The 17,768-nt window shown below is 46.3% G+C and overlaps 1 protein-coding gene across 2 annotated transcripts in view; it reads left to right on the forward strand.

Annotated features, from left to right (window-relative positions):
• Window positions 1-17,768, forward strand: part of Myo10 (myosin X) — a 201,702-nt gene that overhangs the window by 100,885 nt on the left and 83,049 nt on the right. For both annotated transcript variants that reach the window (XM_041632052.1, XM_041632051.1), the window contains exons 4-9: window positions 7,011-7,198; window positions 13,366-13,500; window positions 14,979-15,103; window positions 15,980-15,993; window positions 16,127-16,211; window positions 17,270-17,373. In XM_041632052.1, the coding sequence (XP_041487986.1) occupies window positions 7,011-7,198; window positions 13,366-13,500; window positions 14,979-15,103; window positions 15,980-15,993; window positions 16,127-16,211; window positions 17,270-17,373 (651 nt within the window). The remainder of the gene's footprint in view (window positions 1-7,010; window positions 7,199-13,365; window positions 13,501-14,978; window positions 15,104-15,979; window positions 15,994-16,126; window positions 16,212-17,269; window positions 17,374-17,768) is intronic.

Consider the following 17,768-nt stretch of genomic DNA (forward strand, 5'->3'; position numbering starts at 1 on the left):
ATCTGTCAAAACCTGATTGCCATCCTTACCCTTACTCACCCACCAAGGAACTGTAGTAGCATCATCTTCCTGTCTGTGCTGTCCAGTGTCAGCCAACAGATGTCAAAGTGGTAGCCTCTGCCTGCATACATGGAAGGGTCTTGTTTAGCAACAAGCCTGGTGATATGCGTATAGCCCTCTTTGCCTGATGTCTTAGTTACTGGTCTATTGCTGTGAAGAGACACCATGGCCAAGGCAACCCCTAGAAAGCATTTAAATGGGACTTGCTTACACTTTGCAGGATTAGTCCATTGTCATCATGCAGGGGTGCGATGTAGGTAGGTGGTCATGCTGCTGGAGAAGTACCCCAGAGCTTTCCATCCTAATCTGCAGGCAACAGCACAGAGGTGCAGAGGAGGAGGGAGTTAGGAAAGAGATCTAAGAGAGACAGAGACTGGGACTGTTGTGGGCTGTTAACAGAGACTGCTTGTTTATTTCCAGCTGCCCTGATCCTAAATAATTACACAGAAACTGTATTAATTACAATACTATTTGTCCAGTAGCTTAAGCATATTGCTAGCTAGCTCTTATATCTTCAATTAACCTGTTTCTATTATTTTATATTTTACCACGAGGCTCATGGTTTAACAGCAAGGATTTGGCTGGCAGCTCACATCTTTCTCCTGCAACAACATGGCATCTCCCTGACTCTGCCTACTCTCTCCTCCTCTAACTGCCTGGAATCCCCACCTTGCCCTATTCTGTGCTGCATTATAGACCCAAAGCTGCTTCTTTATTAACCAATGGTATTCACAGCATACAAAGGGGAATCCCACATCAGTGGGCTTTTGAAACCTCAAAGCCTACCCCTAATAACACACCTCCTCCAGTAAAGACACACCCACTCCAACAAGGCCACACCTCCTACCCCTACTAAACGGTTCAACAACTAGGGACTAATCATACAAATACATCAGCTTATGGGGGGGGGGGGCGTTCTTTTTCAAACCGCCACACCTAGGATCATGAAATGTCAGCTGAAGTTGTTTTGGAAAAATGTAGGCTTACTTGTCATCTAAAATGCTGTGACAAAGAAGGTTGGCATGGTGCCACACATCTATCATGCTAGCACATGGGAAGCTGAGGTGGGAGAATGAGGCCAGCCTGAGCTACAGGAGAACTTGTGTCTTAAAAGAGAAAGAACAACAGTTCCTGTGGCAAGGGTAAAGTTTTTGTGTGCTCGGAATCCTTTGAAGTCGAGGTACAGTATTGATAATGATAAGCGAAAACAGTCAAACTCTCATACTCCTGTTGGAAGAGCTGTATTCCACCCTGCACGCTAAAAGGGGTACGAGACATTTGTTTTGTCAATACTGGGGACCAACCCCAACCCTCTCACCTGTCAAGCAAGTGCTCTACCACTGAACTACATCCCCCAGCTCCAACTGCTTGGTTTTTAGCCATCGGGTACAGCTCTACCTGATGTCATTTCCCCAACAGGGAGATGTGTCCCAAGCCTTATTAGGGCAGGAAAATGCAACTGCTGGGCTGGGTGAAAGCTGTAAAATGTAAGAGCCTGGAGTTGAAGGCCGACACATACCTTAGAGTAGGCAGCCTCTATGGCTCATGCAGATTTACTCGTAATTGACCTTAAAAGGTACAAAGGTGGTTGATTTTTGTGGCACTGTAGATCAAACTCAGGACTTCATAATGCTAAGCAAGGGTCCGTCTCTGAGTTACAACCCCAGCCACTAGAGGCAAGATGTTTTAAACATACTAAAATGTAAATCATTTTGAAAACCTGTGTTCAGTTGTTACATTGTCTTATATCTAAAATGGTAAGTAAGAGAAGAACTTAGTGTGGTATCCGCCATTATCTGGACTCTGTGCTAAAACTCTTTGTTGGCAGACCACTTACGGCCCCCACAGCCATTCCTCTGATGTAGCCTTTCATTCCACAGGCCACCACCTAGGGCACCATTCTCCAGTGTAGCCATGGGGCCAGGCCTGGGATGATTTCAGCACAGATTGGCAGGTACCATCTCCTTTGTCCACTGGGGACATCGTATTTGTGGACTCAGAGCTTGAGTGAAAACAAAACTCCTGAGGACTATGTTAAATCAGCTACGAGCCCGTGTTTGAGGACACAAGAGCACATGCCGTAGCCTTCAGAAGTTTCCTTCCAGATTGTGGAAAACCAGGACTCTGGGGCAAGAATTATACCTCTCAGCCATGTTTATATAAATTGGAACTTCTCAGTAGTCTGTAAGAATAAGAAACCTTGTTTCTTCCTGCCAGCTCACTAAGCAGGTAGGAACTGAGCAGAGCACCCTCCCTGCCAGGATGCTTTTAGGAAATGTGTACGGTCACTAGAGCTGCTGTGGACATTAGCCAGTTAGTTTTTCCCTTAAAACCACAGCAGCCCCAATGGCTTTGTCTTCTGCCTGCATCACGGGCTCTGGAAAACCTTGATTAAGGTGATTATTGGCATCCATGGCTTCCTCCCTCCTGAAAGGTGGTGCCTTCATGAAGGAGTCTTTAGATGTTTCTATAATGGTGTTAGTGACCTTTAGGTCGTGGGCTAGCTGTAAATGCTGGCCCTGGCTGGTAGTGGCCATGTCACTGGGGAAAGCAATCATAGTGCTTTTCGTGTAGTTTGGCAAGGGTGGCCACTGAGATACACCACAAATTTTTGATCTCTGCAGACTGCTTTTGACTAGAACAGCTGTTGCCAGAAGTACCTCGCTTCCTCTGACCCCAGGAAGCACTGTCATTGGGTGGGGACATCATGTAGACCTGGACTTCTGGGCTGCGGATAGCCAGAGCCAGCACAGTTGCCAGACTGATCACAGAAAGTTATTTCATTGGTCAAGTCCAGTCTGATTTACTGCAACAAAAGAAATGAGTGGCAAGACCGTGGCTGCTGTCTTTACCGTTGCTAAGGAAGGCCATTGTGTCTCCTGCATAGCAACCATGTCATTCATGCTGTCAGAATGAGCCACATCCCGAAGGATGCTGTGTGATTTAGAGGAGAGCATGGCTTTGAGACCGTAGCAGAAATAAGTTCTTTGTTTTTAAGCAAGCTTGCAGAAAAGAGGACCTAGAATTGCTGGTAGTTCTGGAGTTTTATAAATAAAGGTGGGGATGGGAAGAGGGAGGTGCCTGCCATGCAAGGAAGAGGTCTCAGGTTCAGATCCCCAGCACCAACATAAAAGACTGGGTGCAGTGGCCTTTACCTTAACCCTACTCCTGGGGCAAAGGAAGGCGGATTCCTGGAGCTCACCGCTGGCCAGCCTAGCTGAATAAATGAGCTCAAGGTTCACTAACAGACCTGGTCTCAAAACTAAGATGGGGTTGGAGAATGGTGCAGTGGTTAAGAGCACTTGTTACACTTCTAGAGGAATACAGACACATATATTTTTTAAAGTAAAAGAAATATAAGGTAGGGAGCAATTGAGGAAGATTCCTGGCATCACCCTCTCTCTGACCTTCATAGGTATACGTGAAGGGAGAGAAAAGGGGAAGTACGGAGGGAGGTATGGAGGGAGAATAGACAGCTCAGAATTTTGCAATATCATACAAATGTTAGGAATAGACATACAAAACAATTAAGACATGATATAGCATTTAAGAAAACAGTTTCTTTAATGACAGGTCTACAACCTTGCACCACATTAAGTGAATCAGATGTGGTGATCTGCTTAATACCGTGCCAATGGCTATCGTATTCTACCTGTCCCAGGCCAGCTCGTGTGTCCATCGAAGCCGCTATGTTGATGGAATGCAGTTGCTGCGCTGTTGACTTATTTAGCTTTCTAAGAGTGATGACTTTGACTGTTGACCTCTGTTGAGGTTAGCGGAGAAGTATCTCACAATGGAAACATGAATGCCTTTGGTTAATAGTTAACAATTAAATATAACACTGACAGGGTAGAAACAGGACAGATTGACAAAATGGAGATAAGGACCAAGCACCTCAGAGCCTCAAGTATCATAGAGAGCTAACAAGAGAGAAGGGACCAGAATGCCTGTGACCTGAGAAGCCCTTCTCCTTCCACAGCGGGAGGAGTGGCTTCTGTTTGTCTTTCTGGCTAAATTTTCCCTACAGAGGTGTGATAAAGAAAAGTGGACTTTTAGGGGATTCCTGTTTCCAAAGATGTTGTGGAATCTTATTTTAAGGTGTGTTACAGTTGTTTATTCTGTGGAATATTTGTTTAATGCTGCAAAGATAAGTTGCATTCTTTTAGGTTGCATTTGTTTAACTCTGTGAAGCTGGGAGTCTTTGCCTGTCTAAAACACCTGATTGGTCTAATAAAGAGCTGAATGGCCAATAGTGAGGCAGGAGGAAGAATAGGTGGGGCTGGCAGACGGAGTGTAAATAGGAGGAGAAATCTGGGCTAAGAACAGAAGGAATGAGAGAAAAGGAGGCCAGAATGAGGGACACACCTGGGGCAAGAAGCCATGTAGACACCAGCCAGACACACTAAAGAAGTAGTGAAAGTAAGATATGCAAAAGTGAGCAAAGGAAAAGGCCCAGAGGCAAAAGATAGATGGGGTTATTTAAGATAAGAAAAGCTGGCTAGGAATAAGCCAAGCTAAGGTCGGGCATTTGTAAGAAAGAAAACAAAAACAAAGAGCAAGCTGGGCGGTGGTGGCGCACGCCTTTAATCCCAGCACTCGGGAGGCAGAGGCAGGCGGATCTCTATGAGTTCGAGGCCAGCCTGGTCTACAAGAGCTAGTTCCAGGACAGGAACCAAAAGCTACGGAGAAACCCTGTCTCGAAAAATTAAAAATTAAAAAAAAAACAAACAAAAACAAAGAGCAAAGAGTGGAAAGACTAAAGCAGCCCACCACACAGACCTGCTCATTTCCCTACAAAATAGCTTTAATTTGTCTGAGGTGAACTTTATTTAACATCAAGCTTGTCACGGGAAGTCTGCGAACCAGTGAGATCTAGTGCATCCGTGATGTTGACCAGCCCACACTTTAATCTAGTCCCCAAATATCTTTGTCACCCCAGACGGAACCTGGTCCTGATTACACTGCCACACACAGGGAATTCTGCCACCACGATGCTTTTCAACCCGTCTTCCTGTTTCCGTGTCTTTGCCTATTCTGAAAGTGTCTGGTGTTTCTTCTCAGCTGGCAATGCTTTCAAATCCTCTACGCTGATACAGCATATATGGGTACCTAGAGATTATTTTTGTGCCTAGAGATTATTCTGTTGTGTGGCTGTGCCACGGCTTTCTCCCTTGTTGATCTACAGGTGGCATTAGGGTTTCACACCCTTCGGTTGTATTAGTAGCGCTGCTGTCAACATGGGTGGGCACATATTCGACTGTCTGCTTTCCAGCCTTTTTTGTTGTAAACTTAAGAGCACAGTTACCATGGCAATGCCATTCATGTTTTTAATCTCTTTTTGGTTCAGATTATTTTCCCAATCTAGACGTTCTTCCATTGGAAAAGTTGCACTGAACATACATGATGGCGCCTGGCGTTCTTGGCAGTTGCCATGAATGTGAAAATCACTACAAATTATTATAACGAGGCGCAGATGTTCTCAGAATGCTCGGACTTTCTACCTTCGCTGCCTCCCTGCCCCGTGATTGCTGTACTGTAGTGAATTTGGTAACAGAAGGTTCTAGCATTACGTTGCCTGGATTGCCATGAGAAAACCCCATAACACATACTCCACGGTCTCAGAGGCCAGGGTAGCAGATACGATTGGTTCTTCCTGCGGTTTTTCTACCAGCCTGCTTCCAAGCATGCATCCCTGGGTTCTCCGAATGTGCCCAGATGCCCATTTCTTAAAAAGACACCTGGCAGGATTGGATTCCGATACCCCTAGGGGCTGAATTTAAATTAATCGCTCTTTAAAGGCCCGGTCTCCAAGTGTAATGCTATTTTTAGGCATTGTGGGCCGGGGCTTCAACACATGGGAAATGGAGAAGGACACACAGGTCCCTGTAAAGCCGCAGCAGGTGTGCTCCCTAGGAGGCAGGAGGTGTCCACAGGATGCCAGTTCCTTCTCTGTGTGTGACTCTGGAAAACCCGGGAACCTGGATGCAGGAGGGCCAGTGAGTGGAAGCCCCTGTGGAGGGAAGCCCCTGTGGAGGGAAGCCCCTGTGGAGGGAAGCCAGGGCCCTCAGCTGTGGGAAACAGCTTGTGCTGTAACTGCTCGGGGGAGGGGGGGGGAGTAATTTCTGCCCAGAGATTGACCCAGAAAGGTGATGCTTCCAGGCACCGACATTCCTGACAAGTTAGGCGGCATTTGCATTTCCCAAACAGTCTGTCATCCTTAAAAACCTGTGGCTCCTTAGTGGGCGTGGCGGCACGTGCTGACAGGTGTATCTCTTGGGTTCGAGACCAGCCTGGTCTACTGAGTGAGTTTTGAGTTTCAGGACAGCCAGGACTACATAGAGGGAGACTCCATCTCAGGGGGGAAAAAAAGAAAGTGACTGATGAATGATGAACCCTAGCATGGGATTTGCCACTGGGAGGATTTTTTAACTATTTCAACAGACATCTGTCTCCGGTGCTGTCCCCAGTGCATCCATAACTTGACCTTTACAAGTTACCCCGCACCCAAACTGCTCATTCAATAGTACCGTCCCCTCTCCCCAACCCACCCACCTGCCCTTTTTTTCTATTTTCTGCCTTTGTCACCTGCTGTTTCATAACAGCCACTGGTGGAGGAAGGGAACCGGAACTGACTGGGCTTTGTGCCAGGAAAGGATTGGGATTGGGGAGGTCACCTGGGAACAGGGATTTGGCCTGGGCTCATCGCCATCCGCATTTGCTGTTAACCATTCCCTGAAAGCCCGCACTGAACCTGCTCACGGTGCATCTGCGCAGTGACAAGATTAGGGTGTAGGGACGGTGTGGACAGTGGGCGCTGAGGCCCTGTGAGACGATCGTTTCGCTGGGTCCGTTCAGGTCCCTGTGCAGAGTGCAGAGCCGGCGAGGTGCGAGTTGCGAGCCTGGCTCACTATCCCGGTAACGCTTGCCCGGTCCTTCCCCTCTGCTTGCAGACCTACATCGGCTCCATCATCGCCTCAGTGAACCCGTATCAGCCCATCGCCGGCCTGTACGAGCGCGCCACCATGGAGCAGTACAGCAGGTGCCATCTCGGCGAGCTCCCGCCGCACATCTTCGCCATCGCCAATGAGTGCTATCGCTGCCTGTGGAAGCGCCATGACAACCAATGCGTGCTCATCAGGTGAGCCAGGAGCAGCGGGGTGCAAGGGGTAGGCCGACTGTCCCTAGCCCAGCACGAACCTGCAAGCCAGCCGCTGGCGGGATAAAAGCTCAGCAGACACCTGGCTCCTGCTGAGGGCGCTCAGAAAACATGTGGAGCTTGCAGATGGGCTGTGTGGGTTGGCGGTTTGCCCCTCCCAGGCCCTCCATTCATTCATTTGTTCCATCATTTATACATTCCCGTTTTCTTTTGCTTCCTTCCAGTTTTCTTGAATTATTCTTCAATCTATTTTGTGGATGAAGCGTGATCAGTCTATTTAAAGATAGATGGCTCTTTCATATTTGAAATATTTTACATGTTTTAGAATGCTTGTCATGATGCTCAAATGTTTGAATAAGACTTCTTTTTTTCTCTGCTGTGATAGAAATCACCCTAGATAAAATGTCCCGATTTTAAGAATTTTTTTTTATAATGGGATGCCCCCAAAGCAGTGATTCTCAACCTGTGGGTTTAGACCCCTCTTGGAATGACTGACCTTTTCACAGGGGTCACCTAAGACCATCAGAAAACACAGATAGATATTTACATTATGATTCATAACAGTAGCAAAATTGCAGTCATGAAGTAGCAGCAAAAACAATTTTACAGTTGTGGGGTCACCATAACATGAAGAACGATATTAAAGGTCCCAGAATTAGGAAGGTTGAGAACCACTGCCCTAATGTTTACCTGTGAATTAGCTGGAGAAAGAGAGCTTGCTGTGCGCGTGTTAAGAGAATGGTACAAGGACATGTTTATTTAAAGTAATTTTGTGTTAGATTAGATAAGAAATGCCTGTTCGAGCCAAGTCTTGTTTGTTTATATGTTTGTTTGTATGATTTTATGTCTTTGGTTATCTTTGAGACAGGGTTTTACTGTGTATCTCACACTGGTCTCAAACTCATAGCAATCCTTCTGCCTCATCCTCTGAAGTGCTGAGACTGCATATGTGTGTCAACCAACACACCAGCTCTTATTTATTGGGAAAATAAAGTATTAGGATCCCCCACCATAAAACCCTTTCCCACTAAGACCCACATTTTAAAAAAGAACTGGAATACATTTTTATAATTTTCTTAAATGTTATTGTTAAGGAATACAAATTGGCCCACTGCATACATCCCGGTGGCATCCGATGGGAACTTACTGTTTGTACTGGGAGTCTGTTCCAGGGGTGATAAGCAAGGCCTGGATGGAGTCCAACACAGATGTGATGAACGCACTGAGGTTTCCATGGCGTATGAAAGCACCTCATTCATTCACCCCTCCAGGCTCCATTCATAAGGACTGACAGTCCACGGAACTGCTGTCGTGAATGATTTTGACGACTGTTTTACATGCGTTCTAGCCCCAACTTGAGACAGAACAGTTACATTATTTCAAGAGGAAAGGAAGTGGAGAGGACAGTTGGGTTTGGGGGAGGGCAACAGATAGAAACCCCCGGGATTTCCAGTTCCGTGAAAGTAAGACACAGGAGACAGATGGAGAGCCATATGTCATTTTCAGACTTCAAGCCAATCGAGCTTGCCAAAACTGTAGCCCACTGTCGCACAGACAGACCACCTGGTCACTGACCCAGCTAGGTAATGGGTGGCCTTCATCCCCACGGGTGACCAAGTCCCAGATGGTGAAGAATGGATCAGAGGCCAAGCAGAGCAAGCACTAGGGCCCTTCCTCTCTCCAGATCATAGGAACTATTCCTGTCAGGGGAGGGGTACCAGTGGAAGACCTCCCACAGACCCCAGGCAAGGGGATGGAGAGTGCCCGAAGACACTGGAGATGTGTTCATACTGCTAAATAATGGCTAACACGTTCTTACAGGATTATGGTGTATTGTTCACTGTGCCAGGCTGGAAGGCATGGAAAGCTTTTGCTGGCTTTGATGTGGGCACTCTGTAATGACCATTGCAGGTGCCACACAGTTTTCATACTGCACAATCTGCCCATTATACCTGTTAAAAGTTTCGCTGCTTTTTGAGTAAATGGAAATTGCATGTGTATGAACGACTGAGCTAGTTCCCCCTCCCCCGAAGCACATGGAGAGAAGGACTCTGTGCCCTTTGTCATTGTAGCACGGCTAACATGCAACGTTGGAGAAGTAACTTGGACAGAACTGTATGCGGTAATGCAAACAGGGATCGTGCAAATTCAAAGTTAAAGAATAGTTGCCTCTGGCCTGAGCTCCCAAAGTCCAGTTGAAGCGTGGGAGGACTGAGAATATTAGCAAAGAGGTCAAAACTGTTGTGGGTACATCTACTGAAACAGTTTACCAAGGCTAATAGGAGCTCACCAACTCCAGCTGGATAGGGAAGGAACAAGCATAGGTCCAAATGAAGCCCTCTGAATGTGGGTGACAATTGTATGGCTGGGGCAGATTGCGGGACCACTGGCAGTGGCACCAGGATTTATCCCTACTGCCTGTACTGGCTTCTTTGAAACCTATTCTTTTTGGATAAACACCTTGGTCAGCCTAGGTATATTAGGGAGGGTCTTGGACCTTCCCCAAAGCAATATGCCTTATCCTCTCTGAGGAGTGGATGGGTGGAGGGGTGTAGGTGAAGGAAATGGGAGGAGGGAAGAGAGTGGGAACTAAGATTGGTATGTAAAATGAAGAAAGATAGTTTCTTTTCTTTTCTTTTTTAAAGTATAGTGTGCCTAATGAAGTCACTTGTGACTCAAGCACCATGGAAGACTCATTTTCTTAGCCCTGTGAGTTAGGGTCTGTGGCTGTTGCTCAAGCTGGCCTTCAACTCCGGACACACAAATCTTAATCTAGGGAGTTCTGCGAGTAGAACTGTGCTACTAGGTGGGAGGAGGAGGTGCACACCTTTAATCCTAGCACTTGGGCAGCAGAGGCAGGAGGATCTGAGTTCCACAACAGCTGGGGTTACCCAGAGAAACTCAGTCTCAAAAACCTCAAATAAATAAGTAAAGGAAGGAAGAGAAGGGGGCAGGGGGAGGAATATGCATCTTGATTGTGAAATTTTTTTTTTAGATTTTTTTTTTTTTTTTAAAGACAGGCTTTCACTGTGTCTCCCTGGCTGCCCTGGAACTCATTCTGTAGACAGGCTGTCCTCAAACTCACAGAGGCCCACCTGCCCTTGCCTCCCAAGTGCTGAGATTATAGGTGTACACCACTATGCCCGACTCTAGCAGGTTTAAAGAGAGAATATGGAGTCATTAGTTTAGCATCTGAGAATGCTGTTACGACAGTAGCAGGAAGCAGAATGCACCGCGGTATCAAATTGTGCTTAACAGTTCCTTGCGGAGATGCTTGCTACTGATGAGTGCTTGATTAGTTTCTTTGGGGGGGGGGGGGGTGAGAACATGACTGGTCAAGCCCTTGCTAGACCAGAGCAGTTTGAGGGGAAAATTGGTGTGGTCACCTTGCAGGTGAGATCTAAGAAGGTGGGTGGTGTTTTTATCCACAGGCTGTTAGTGAGCAACAAAGAGAAAATTCTTATTACGCTTGCAGGAGGCAGAGGCAGGGACTTTTCTTGTCTTTCTCCTTTACCCCGTTCTCTGCTCCTTCTCCTCCTAGTCCTAATAAAAAGATTGTGGAATTTTAAAGCTAAGTGACTGGACCGGGCATCTGTGTGGTTTCCTTGGGCCTGCTCTGCCCCCTGGTGGACAAAGTGTGTCTTTCTAGTCTCACAACCTTCTCTCATGCTATCTATATTAAAATCAGAGACTACTGATTCCTAGCCCTCCACGCGGTCAAGTAAATACAAAAAGAGCTTGTTGGGAAGTGGACTGGGTCTTGTGGTTCAGCCTCGGCTGAGATCCCCAGCTGGTTGTGACAACACCAGGTCCTTAGGCTTCCAGGCTGTGCCTCTTTGATCTCTGCTCCAAGGTTGTTCTGCTCTTAAACGACATATTTGAAAAAAAAAAAGTTAATTTTTAAAACATGTATGTGTGTGTTGTACCTGCGTGAGTTAATGTGGAGCACATGTGTGCAGGTGCCTACAGACGTAAGAAGGCATTGGCTTCCCTGTGTCTGCAGCTACAGGCTGCTGTGAGCTGTCAGGTGTGCCTGTCAGGAACCCAGCCCCAGGTCCTCTGTAAGAGCAATGTGTGCTCTTAACTGCTGAGCCGTCTCGCCAATCTCTGGAACTCTGATCTTACTTTTAATGGATGTACCTTCTTTGTTTCTTAAAGTGTCTCTCACTGAGTGCTGGCCCAAATCTGTGGGTTGGGTTAGGAAGGGACCACACTAAAAAGCAGATGAAGGGTGTGGGTGAGGAAAATAGAGGGGACTGGAGACCATGGAGAACGCTCCTCTTTATAAGTCCCAGAGAAGCTCTGAGAACCTTTTCTGTGGAGAAAATTAGGCTTGAAGCTGGTGAGCGAATGACTGCAGAGATTTGAACTTCAGTCTCCTCCAGCAGAGTGGTACTTTCTGCTACAGGCATGATGGAAGGGTTGTTTAACTCGCTAAGACCTTTGGACTTAATCCTTGAGACACCAGAGTCTCTTCTTTAGTTGGCTGCCAACTAGGAAATGATAGGAATTAGGTTTGACCTGATTTACATTTTGAGAAGATTGTTCAGTTTTGGAATTTGAGTCATAGGAAAGGCATGCTTAGTCAGCAGATACAAAGGGGCCAGAGTTCTTCCATTTTCTGTTCTGTGATCAGCTCACCAGCGCCTGAGCGTCTCAGCCCTACCCTGAAATTGCAATGAACACATGCGAACAGATGGGAGGGCAGGAAGATGGGGTGTAAGGACCAGAGGTGGTCCACACATGCATGGATCTAGAACACTGCCAGCACCAGTGTGTCCTGCTAACGGACCAGCATTCCCGTGCTGTGCATGGAGAGTGTGTGCATGCTGGTACCCCTCCTGCAGGTGGCTGGCTCACCTCCCTCTTGCTTTCAGAGCACATTGCTGCCAGCATCCTGGAGCCTCACTACTCCCTGTTCGCTCCTAAGCCCATTCATTGAACAGCCACCCACCAGAAATCCACCTGAGCAGGTGTTGTTGGAGGACTGGGGATGTGCGTGGGAACACGACTAAATAAAGATCTTGCACATGCCGAGCTTCCCTCATTTGAAAGGTGCCATCTTTCTTCTGAGTCTAGATTAAGAAGCATCTTTCTCCCGATTCTAGCATAAGAAGCATTTCTCTCCCGAGTCTAGTTTAAGAAGCATCTCTCTTCCGGGTCTAGCATAAGGAGCATCTCTCTTCTGAGTCTGGCATAAGAATCAGCATAGGGGGGCTGGAGAGATTGCTCAGAGGTTAAGAGCATTGCCTGCTCTTCCAAAGGTCCTGAGCTCAATTCCCAGCAACCACATGGTGGCTCACAACCATCTGTAATGAGGTCTGGTATCCTCTTCTGGCCTTCAGGCATACACACAGACAGAATGTTGTATACATAATAAATAAATAAATAAATAAATAAATAAATATTTTTTTTTTAAAAAAAGAATCTGCATAGGGGAGGCCAGAAGTGGACCTGCCTGCAGGAGAAAAAATTTCTGCTTCCTTTCAACTCAAGTTGTTTAATAACAGGCAATTTTAAAATGACATTTATGACTCGAGAGAGAGGAGGGCATGCATATGCTGTAGCAGACAGGCGTGTGGCGGTCACAGGACAACTTGTGTCAGTCTGTTTTCTCTTTTCGTGTTCAAGAGAGTGAAGTGAGGGTCATCGGGCTCGGTGCAAGCCCCCTTAGCCACTGAGCTTCTTCTCCATTCTCCCTGCTGTTAATAGTAACTTATGGAATGCAGCACCTTTGACAGAGTTAGTTGTTTTGAGAATACTTGTCTGAAAACGGAGTTTTTCTGTGTCCTGACTGCCACTCCCAAATAACCACCGAGAGACTTAGTAATTATAAATGTTCAGCTGATAGTTCAGACTTGTTTTTAGCTAGCTCTTATAACTTAAATTAACCCATTTCTATTAATCTGTGTGCTGCCCCAAGACTTGTTTTACGTCCTTCCCATCCTGCTCGCTCTGCATCTCATGGCATTTCCTCTGACTCCTCCCTTCTCCCCAGCATTCTCTATGCCCTGAAAATCCTGCCTAGCCAATGACCAATCAGCTTTTTATTAACCATGAGGGCAGCACATCTTCACCGTGAACAGAAAGATGATTCCATAACACTTGTCTTCCCGTAGAAACCAAATTGTGTGTGTTTTGTCTTTCAGTGGTGAAAGTGGGGCTGGGAAAACGGAAAGCACCAAGTTGATCCTCAAGTTTCTCTCCGTCATCAGCCAGCATTCCTTGGACTTGTCCTTACAGGAGAAGACGTCCTGTGTTGAGCAAGCCATCCTCCAAAGCAGGTATCTCGCTGGTCTTCTTCCTCCCAAGCGATAGGATTTGCTTTTCCTCTGGAATGGAATAGCTAAAATTCGTCGGTCTCTTTCTCTTAGTGACTTGCCTGTTAGGATTCCTCAAGGGATTTATACCTCGAACCTTTTTTCCCAGCACTGAGGAGGCAGAGGCAAGCAGATCTCTGTGATTTCAAGGCCAGTTGGGCTTACGTAGAGAGTTGGAGGCTAGCCAAAGTGACATAGTGAGCCTTTGACTCACTTCCCAACCCCTCCTCCCAAAAAAGAATCAGTCTTAACATGTACCCAGCACTGTCTGGAACTTTCAGCAACACCTGCTTTGGCAGAAGCAGCTCCATGACCCTCCTTCTCCGTTGAGCCATTCAGGCTGATACCACAAGGTTTTGAGACGCAGCCTAACTCCAGCTGCCTGATTGCCAAGGGCTCCAACGCATACCAACCCAGTTGCCATAGTGCGGTGGCCTTGGCGTCCAGACTGAGCAAGGTGCTGTCCATGTGAGCAGAGTGCATTTTCATAACCTCCCCAGGACAGACCAGCAGTACCCAGCAGTACCCAGCCATGCTCCTTGGAACCCGGACAGAGGGCCATGTGGCCCGGTGTCATCTACAGACAACCAACTCGGTATCTTATTTGTGCTCTGTAAGGTGGTAGAACTGGTGGAGACATTATAGACCGCAGATGCAGAGAGCTGACCAGGGTCAGCAACCTACAGCCTAGGACAGTTTCCTGCAGCTTTTTAGTCTTTAATCGTGGATACAGCTCAGTAGTAGAATGCTTTCTTAGTATGTTCAAGATCAAAGGTACCGTTTGTACATGCTACACACACAATCTTTTTTAATTGCAGTTAAATACACATACTTTAATTTTTAGCCACTTTCTCACAGCCAGCTCAGTAGCAACGGTCATCACTGTCTAGTCTCGGGCTTCTACATCTGCCTCCTGCAGCCTTCATTGTAAATAATTTTCTTGGGACCCTGCCACGCTCTCTTGTGTTGTTCCTGACTGCTTTTACGTGATGGCGGCAGCAGTGAGTAGCACTATCTGGTCCTTTGGTGAACTTTCTTGGACACACTTGATCTATTATGACTCCATTTCACAATTGAAGCTCATCCAGGGTGTTAAATAAATTACCTCCGGGCCACGCAGCAAACGTGTGAAATGTCCAAAATTGAGGGCTTTCCAGCTCCTAGATGCAAGTGTGGGCTCTTCTGTGCAGCTCTTGGGCTGCGAGTATCAACCTAGTTCATCCGTACAGAGCCGAACCATGTGGTCCCGTGTGGCATCCTTAGCTGTGTGGCATCCTCTTTCTTATCGTGACTGAAGGGGTGTTCCGCTTCAGTGAGTGTTCAGAAAAGCTGGCTCCTCTGTAACCAGAGTCAGGCTGGGCCCTGCACGCACAGATTTCCTGCATTTGTGTGGTGGAGCATTTGCCCTGACGAGTGCTCCGCTCTGCTCGCTCTGTTCACAGCCCCATAATGGAAGCATTTGGCAACGCGAAGACAGTGTACAACAACAACTCCAGTCGCTTTGGGAAGTTCGTTCAACTGAGCATCTGCCAGAAGGGAAATATCCAGGGCGGAAGAATTGTAGATTGTATCCTGTTCGTTTCATGTTCATGTTCGTCTTTGCAATTGGCTCTATCAGTTCTATCAGTGGACACTTTGCTGCTCACTTGTTGTGAGGGCCCCGAAAGAGCGTGAAGTACTTGTTAACTCCAGTTCAAGCTCATTTTTACTCTGATATTAGTGCCTTTGTTTTTCCTTTGTAAAACCTCATATTATGCCTACAGTCTAGATTCATTATTTCTTAGTCTGTTTTCTGTTGCTGTAATGGAATGCCTAAATGGGTACTTGATAAGAGAAAAGAGGTTTTTGCCCATTTTTTCTTTCTGACCACTTTATCTTAGCTTACAGTTTGGGGGTCAAAGTCCAAGGTCAGTCATTTATTCATATCCTGGTACAAGCCTTCTAGCTCCAGTAGCATGTTGGATGGTGTCATCGAGGGAGCATGTGCGAGAGATCACATGACAGGAAGTAAGAGGAAGAGAGACCCAGGATGGCTGGACTTCATTCTTGACAATTCTCAAGAAACTGACATACCTATGAGACCAGCATTAATGTAGCTTTAATAACCTTGGCCTAGCCACCTTCCACCGGGCCCCACCTCATGTACGGGGTCTCCCACCCTCATGCCATAGACCAAGGACTCTGTGCAGGGCCCTTGTGTATAGACGCTCAAGCCATGCCTACCTGCCACAGTCATCAAGCCCTCATTGTGTGCTCGAATCCAGTCCCTTCATTTGGCACCTGCTAGGGCACCACGCCATTGGAGCTGAGTTTGGGTGAAGTGGGCTCTGCTTTGATGTCTTTTGGCACCAATGGCAGCAATGTCGGAGCCATAACCCAAGTCAAGACTAACCTCCTGCCGTGTCTGTTTTCTTCCTTGACTTGCCTTCCTTTTCTCACGAAGATTTATTAGAAAAAGTAAGTAACTGTGATTCAATTCACAATTTTCCTATTATGACATTTTTTGTTCTGTATTAAGTGGTGGAAATATTATTATTATTATTATTATTATTATTATTATTATTATTATTAATGTGGTTTCTCTCCACAGAACCGAGTAGTGAGGCAGAATCCCGGGGAGAGGAATTATCACATATTCTATGCACTGCTGGCAGGGCTGGGACAGGGAGAGCGAGGTGAGTGGTGCCTGGCAGCTTGTGGTTCATCTCAAGCACATCGGGAATGACGGGAGCCTGGGCATGCCCAGACTTCCGCAGACTGCGGTGAAATGTGTGCTTGAGAGTGAAAGATGCCGAGCTGATCCGGGATCAGCACAACAAAGGGAGAAATTAACAGCAGAGAAACCGCAAGCTATTTGTATCTAGCGTATTTTTAATTTGATGGGTATTTTGTAAGAAATATATAATGGGGGGAAGGGGGAGGGAAATGGGAGGATGGAAGGAGGTGGAAATTTTTAATTAAAAATAAAAAAAGAATACAAAAATATATATAATGTACTATAATCACCTTTATTGCAGTGTGTGTGTGTGTGTGTGTGTGACAGAGAGAGAGAGAGAGAGAGAGAGAGAGCGCAAGCGCGCACTAGTGAGTTTGCCTGTTTGTGCATAGTTGATGTCAGGTGTAGTCCAGCTGCTCCTCATCTTACCTTTTGAGACAGGACCCCATACTGAGCCCACGGCACGCAGTTGAGTGTGTACTGGTTGACTGGTGAGCCTGGGATTATAAGCTCACCATCCCCCATGGCTTTTCATGTGTGTTCTGGGCACTGAACTTGAGCTGCTTGGCTGGGCTTTTTCCCCAGCCTATCTATGGCTGTACTTTAAAAACATATCTACGTCAAATTTCTAAAAGCTCATTTCTTAATTTCTTTCTTTTTTTTTTTTTTTGTACTACTAGAGAGTGAACCCAAAGCTTATATGTTTAAGCAAGTCTTTTCCCATTTACCTGTCTCTAACCCTAAATGTTTGGCTTTTAAAAGGAAATAATAAAGCAAGGCCTTCATTAATTTTTTTCTGATCCTATTTAATTTAATTGAGTTGTTTATATTTTGCTTAGATTGTTAAAAGGTAGCATTTGGGTATAAAATTGTGTGTGTACTTTAGTTATTGAAGCCACACTCCAGTCTCCCGCGGACTCAAGTATATATGTATGTAAATTACAGTGATCGCTTCTGACTTTTTTCAGCCAGGACCAGCTGAGTCCTGATGTTCCATCTTTCTTTGTCTTTCTGCAGAAGAATTTTATTTATCTTTGCCGGAGAACTACCATTACTTGAATCAGTCTGGATGTACAGAGGACAAGACAATCAGTGACCAAGAATCCTTCACACAAGTAATTGTAAGTTATCCTCATAAGAGTCTGGGTTTCAGTTTTGTTTTCAAGGAAAGTTCTTTTGTGTAGTGAAAACAGACATGATGACGTTTGGAAGGACATACGAGAACAGCTGTTTCTTCCCCTGGAAGTCACAGTGAAGCCTGCTTTCCAGGGTGGAAAGGGATCCCAGTAGTCCTCAGAAAGGATGAGTGGTTGTGTTAGTCGGGACTGGTGTGGGACTCTCTGGCAGCAGCATGTGCGATCTGTGCCCCCCTTTTCTCAAAACAAAGCCCCAAGAGCCTGGGCTTTGCACCCCACAGATGTTCTCCAGTTTTGAGGTTGCAGGTAGAGTTTCTTTTGGAAAACAGGTTTGTCATGGGACAAGGTCAGCATGGGGTTGTCACCTGACTGGAACTAGT

The sequence above is a fragment of the Microtus oregoni genome, unplaced genomic scaffold (assembly GCF_018167655.1).
Source record: "Microtus oregoni isolate MIOR12 unplaced genomic scaffold, Mior012 000040F_ref0000088, whole genome shotgun sequence".
In the NCBI taxonomy this organism is placed as follows: domain Eukaryota; kingdom Metazoa; phylum Chordata; class Mammalia; order Rodentia; family Cricetidae; genus Microtus; species Microtus oregoni.